Below are 6,448 nucleotides of genomic sequence, written 5' to 3'. Positions count from 1 at the left end.
TCGGGGTCTACCTCTGCCTCTTTGATCGCGAGCTTTCCTTCTTCCATCCTTTCTACGTCGCTTAGTCCCTCTGCTGCTCTCACCTATTTCAAAAGTCTTGCTCCGAAAACCTTCGTCCTGGTTATTCTCCATTTCGTCTGAGCTTTCAATTTCAATTTTTACTCTGCTCTGTTTGAATTGCCTGTCTCCGAATGCCTCCCGCTCTGCCTGGACTCCTTTATCCCAACTCGTTGCCATTTTGGTTCGATTGAGGCGTTGATTTTGGTTCCTCTGCCATGTCTCACCTTTCCTCGCCACCTTCTTCCACTTCTTGCTGTCTGTCATCCTTCTCTTGTTCCACCTTATAGAATTCTCGCCACCTTTTCGTTTATGATGAGTTTGCCCTCCACTTCCTTTCGCCCTTGCAACTTGAATGATGCTCTCTTCGGTATTTTCCGTTTTTTGTTTTGGGCTGCGTACTTGCTGCTCTGAATTATCATTAAATGCTAATGTCAGGGAGCTGAGGCCGCCGTCCTTCTGTCCTGTCTTCGCTGCCGAATAAACCTACCTTATCTTCCCACTCCAGATCTTCACGGTTTTTTGATTACCATTTTGTTGTTTCATGGTTATCGTTGTCTATGAGTTCTTTTAAGCTATCCTATCTTGTCATCGCTGTTTGATTTGCCCAGCTGTCATCCACTTTCCCCAATAATTCCTTACTTCCCCAATTGGCCAAGCAATCCGCACGCTTATTTCCTTCTCTCCTGACATGCGAGGTAATTTTGTATTCAATACCTCTCAATGTTTCCTCAATTTCTTGCACTATACTCGCTGTTCTCCAGCTTTTGACCACCTTCTCCCATTGTTTCCCTTGTATTAATTTTCTAATGGTGGCTATGACCAGTGTTGAGTAGCCTTCGATCTCTATCTTACTATATTGATTTCTTGTAGCAATTTTGAGGCCCTGATACGCTGCCATAAATTCCGCTTCGTTATTACTCATTGTTCCTCCATGTTCTGCATAGATCCATTCTACCTCTCCTTGTTTGTTTCTAAAGATTCCTCCATATCCCGCTGGACCTGGATTCCCTTTAGCCGCTCCGTCAAAGTTAAGCTTGATAAACCCTTCTTGTGGCTTACGAAAGACTGCAAGACTCTGGCCCGCGATAGGTTGGTGTTGCTTTTCTTTTTGTTGAAAGACCATCCCTTGTTCCAGGTTCAACCTTTTTAGGATTTCTGCTTCTTCCTTAGAGGTCTTCCAATCTTCCTCTGTCCAACTTTCTGCAAGGATTGATTCTCTGATTTGTCTTAGGGTCCTTTGCCAAACTTCTTCCGGATTTGATATTTTCCCCTGGAAGATTCGTCCATTTCTCTCTTTCCAAATATTCCACACATTGAAACCTGCCACCATGTTCCACGCTCTCCTTACCACCGAGCTTTTAAACTTTCCTTCTCCCCAGTTTCATAGAGTTTGTATGATATCCTGTGGATTTCGTTCAGTTATCGAAAATAAATCTTTAGTATTATCCCATTGGAACTGGGCCATTCTGCATCCATTGAGAAGGTGTTCCTGGTCTTCTTCGTCTTGGTAATAGAGGCAACATCTTGATGGGCCTGAGAATCCTCTTTTTTGGATTCGATCCCAGGTTAGAATGTGTTTCCTCCCTACCAGCCATACGAACATCTTTATCTTCGGCCACCATTTATTTTTCCACAGCTTCCTCCATTTCTGGTCATCTTCCCCCTGCTCTTGCTAGATTTTTACATTATATGCTTCCCTGATAGTGAAAGTTCCTTTGGTTTCTTTACCCCATCGTAGAATATCATTGCCTCCTCTATTTTTTATTTTCCTGGAGTCTAATTCTTTACCGAACATTGTTTTTTGTTCCTCCGTTGCACTCTTGTTCCAGTCTTCCATTCATTTCCATTCCCTCCATTCTTCATTTCCTCTTCCTTCTATCCAATAATCTTTCACCTTAATGAGTTCTCTGTCCATACATGTTCTGTAGATGTCCTGCATTCCTTGTAGATTCAACATTTTCTCCCTCTGCTGCCATGCTTCCTCCCAAAATCTCGCATTCTGACACCCTCTGATTTCCCAAAAAATATGTCCATCAACTAATTCTCTGCTTTGATTAGTCAGGTTCCATATATCTGATCCTCGTGGTGTTTCTTGTTTCCTTAATATTTCTTCAGGAGTTGATGGCATATTATATTTTGCTATCCATAGTTCTTTCCACAGGTCCTTTCCTCCTTGCATCCATCTCCATCTTAATTTGGCTGCTAGAACTTGATTAAGGACCGATGGGTCTCTTAGACCTAGTCCACCTTTTTCTTTTGGTTTGGTTAGGCTATCCCATGAGCAGAGTGCCCATTTCTTTTGTTGCTTAGGTCCTCCCCATAGGAAATTTCTGTATATCTCTATCAGCTTATTGCATATCCCTTTTGGTGCTGCCATTACTGATAAAGGATATATCAGAATCGCCTGAATAGTTGATTTAAGCAAAACAACCGTTGCAGCAAGATTCAGAGTATGGAAAGACCAATTTTCCAGTCTTTTCATGATCTTTTCAAGATGGACTTCCAGTTTCCTATTTTAAGGGATGATGAGTCTAGCATAGTTCCTAAATACTTTGTTGGGAGTTCCCCTTTTCTATAGCCCAAGGTCCTAGTTAGATGATTTTTGATGGGTTCCACTGTATTAAAAAAGAATGTTCTTGATTTTTCATTATTTACGTCCATACCTGAACCTTTCATAAACACCTCTAGAATTCTCTTTATCCTTCTCACCTCATTCAAGGATACTTTGCAGTATATCATGATGTCGTCCACAAACTGTTGGTGGGTGACAATAGTATGATTGCCCCATAGTCTCAGACCCTAGATTTTCCTTTCTCTTAATTCTTTTTTGAAGTATCTACCTAATCCTTCTGCTGCTATTATGAAAAGAAAGGGGGATAGGGGATCCCCTTGTAGAAGTCCTCTTGAAGCATTAAAAGTAATAGATGGGGCTCTATTTAGCAGGATGGAGAAATTCAGTGTGGAAATCATGCTTAAGACCCACTTCACCCATCTGTCGCAGAAACCAAAGGCTTGAAGGATGGCTTCTAGATATCTCGAGTTTAATCTGTCATAGGCTTTTGACAGATCTAATTTTATCAGCATTCCTTTTTCCTTCTTCATTTTCAAAGTGTGGATTACTTCCTGGGCCACCACTAATCCATCCAGAATCTGTCTTCCTTCTACGAACCTAGTTTGTTCTGGGGATATAATGTTCGGGAGAATAGATCTCAGCCTCTAGGCCATCACTGATGCCACTATCTTATAGATGACATTACATAAAGCTATAGGGTGAAAGCCTTCAGCTTGATCCGCTTGGGTAGTTTTAGGAATAAGAGTCAACAAGGTTGAGTTTATACCTGGCCATATTCTTTGATTGATTCTTGCTTCCTCCACCACTTCTAGAACCTCTTCACCAAGGAAGTGCCACCCTGCTTGGTAGAATTCTACCGTATACCCATCTGGCCCGGGAGTTTTGTTCCTTTTCATATTCCTGACTGTTTCCTCCACTTCTTCCATTGTAACTTTCCTCATCAGAGCCAAATTCTGATCTCTGGTTACCAGTTTAGGGATCTCCCTGCTTATCTTCGTTATAGCTTCTGTTCTATTGTCCTGAGTTTCGTTTAATAAGTTTTTGAAATGATTAGCCAAAACTTTTTCGATTTCTTCATGCTGGAGGACTTGTTGGCCTTCTTGGTTTTTTATGGAGAAAATTTTGTTTCTTTGTCTATGCTGTATCATTGCTTTGTGGAAGAACTTAGTATTCCTTTCCCCTTCTCTAAGCCATTGAACCCTTGACTTCTTTCTCCATAAGATCTCTTCTTGTTTCCTTCTTTCTTCTAGCTGGTTTATTATAATTCCTTCTTCCTTTATTCTATCTTCCTGTATACCTTCTAGGATATCCATCTGCTGCAGCTCTTCCATTCTTTGCTCTAGGCGCTTTTTCTCTTCCAGTATATTTCCAAATTCTTCTTTATTCCACTTTTTTATTTTGTCTTTCAGCTCCTTTAATTTGAGTTGGAAAGTGTGCATTTTATTTTTTCCTTTTTGCTCACTCTTCCTCCACCATTCTTCAAGTTTCTCTATCAGCCCCTCATTTCTTAGCCAAAATGCTTCAAATCTAAAAGGTTTGTTGTTTGGTCTTTACTTGAGATCTATTTCCATTTTAATCGGCCAATGATCCGATCCTGCTACCGGAAGAATTGTGGCTTCTATGAAAACATCTTTCATCATTATTTGCTCGGAGATTAAGAACCTATCAAGTCGTGAAGCAATTTGATTAACTCCCCCTCTTCGGTTATTCCAAGTATGGTTTCCATTTATAGTTTGAATATCAATCAGTCTCTGCTCCCTTATCATATCTCCAAAATGTTCCATTGCTTTATCCATTCTCCTTAGCCCTCCTCTTTTTTTCGCTGAGCTTTTAATTAGATTGAAATCCCCTCCTACGATCCACTGCCTTCCAAGGATTAAACTCCTCAATGCTTTTAGATTTTGCAGAAAGTTTTCCTTTTCTCCTTGGGTATGGGGTCCGTAAACCCCTGTTATGATAACCTCCTCCGTTGTTCCTATTATCTTTGCAGTCCCTGTTAGAATTCTTGGAAAACTTATCCAATTGCTTAATTGTATTTCTTCAGGGTTCCAAATTATTACCAGACCCCCCGCACTCCCAATCGCATCCTGTCCCATCATTTCATATCTATTCTTGTTTCTATTCAAAATGTCTCTCATTTCCTCAGTACTTATTTTTGTTTCTTATACTATCATTATGCTCGGTTTATCTTTTTTCAGTATGTCATTTAAATACCTCTGTTTGCCTCTACTGTTGAGGCCTCTTATGTTCCAGCTTGTGATGATCATCGCAAAAGTTTTGGAGGGGTTTGAAATACCTCTGAGAGAGGTATAACTCTTCCTGAATATACTAACATCTCTCCAACTTCTTGAATTGTTTCACTTATTGTTCTTCTACCTCTTTTTTTGCCTCCCTTGCCAATACTGCTCATTCCTAGATTTTGTGTTTCCTGCATCTCCATTTTCCCACCTCTTCGATCTTCGGTTATTCCTTTTTTCTCTTTATATCTTTGAAAGGCTTCTTTGTACATCTGTTTCTGATCCTCTGGAATAAATCTTTCATCGAGCCTCTTTCATTCCTGCAAGAGCTTCGTCATTACTTGTTCTTCTTCCTCTCCTTTCGTTTTATGTGGATCTATTTCCATTCCTCTTTGATCCTCTTGGTTTTCTGTTGGACTCTCTGTCCTCTCTTGTCCTTTATCCCTTTGATCTGTCTCTTTGTCTGCGTTTTCCTTCATGACTTCCATTCCTTCTATTTCCTCCTCTTCGTTCTCCTCTGTTTCTACTTCTTCATCCTGCAGTATTTGGAACTTGTTTTGGGATTCTATAATATGGATTCCTTTTTGTTTGTCCGTCTGTGTCTTGTTGTTCCCTCTTTTTTTCTTCCTCTGCACTTCTCTGAAGTCCTCATCCTCCTTTCCTGATTTCTTTGTCGCACTTCTCCTCTCATTTTCTGCTTCCTTTTCCTTTTCTGCTAACGTGATAGGGCATTCTCGGTATAGATGACCATACTCATGGCATCTTCTGCAATGAAAGGGAATGTGTTCGTAATCAATTGTTTGCTGCCAGATCTCATCGTGATATTCCAATTCTATTGTGTCTGGAAGTGGCTCTGTTATGTTCATGTACATGCATATTCTTGCGTATGTTGTATATCTTCCCCTCTTTGTTGATTCTGCCACTTTCACAAACGATCCTATTGCGTTACCTATACCCTCAAGGATCTCTAGGTCCCAGAGTTCTGTTGGTAGGCCAAAGAGTCTGATCCATACTGGGGCTGCTAACATTCTTTCCTTATCTAGGTTGTAACAGTCTACCAACTCTCTCATAAATAATCCATCATTGTTCATGAAGTAGGGTCCTTCCTCAAATATCCTTTCCCTGTCTTCTAGGTTGGAAAATATAACTGTAAAAATTCCCTTCGCCCCCAGCTTTATCTCCACATGTCCTTTTGGTTTCCACCTTTGCTGGATCCATCTGAGAAGGTCTTTCTCTGCTGGCCAGTATCCTACAAACGTACAGATCAAAGCATAATCCTTCATGTAACTTCTATATTTCTCTAATCTATTATGCGGTATTACAAACCTGGGTTTGTTCGCCGCCCTCGGCAGACATTTACTTGTTGCTCCCGTTCTCCTTTACGTTCCCGCTGCTGAGGTCTCTCCTTCATTTGTTCTGTCTCCTTCCCTCTGCCATTACTTTCTCGCTTCTCCCGTTATCACTGCTTTGAAGGAGGGGATCTCTCCCCTCCCCTGCTCCATTTCCATTTCGTTCCCTCAGATCCTACGCTTCTGTTTATCCCCCAATATTTAGGTTTTCATCCTTTTCTTGTTCTGGT

The 6,448-nt window shown here is 40.8% G+C and overlaps 1 protein-coding gene across 1 annotated transcript; it reads right to left on the bottom strand.

The window, feature by feature from the left end:
* Positions 1-4,182: 4,182 nt before the first annotated feature.
* Positions 4,183-4,728, bottom strand: LOC149255410 (uncharacterized). Its single transcript, XM_089455031.1, has one exon. The coding sequence runs from the start codon at positions 4,726-4,728 to the stop codon at positions 4,183-4,185; it is 546 nt and encodes a 181-aa protein (XP_089311157.1).
* Positions 4,729-6,448: the final 1,720 nt, after the last annotated feature.

The sequence above is a fragment of the Pinus tabuliformis genome, chromosome 7, assembly GCF_031772625.1.
Source record: "Pinus tabuliformis cultivar Carrire ecotype Pingquan chromosome 7, CPIR1, whole genome shotgun sequence".
Classification (NCBI taxonomy): Eukaryota; Viridiplantae; Streptophyta; class Pinopsida; order Pinales; family Pinaceae; genus Pinus; species Pinus tabuliformis.
This window is presented reverse-complemented; position numbering and strand designations above follow the sequence as displayed.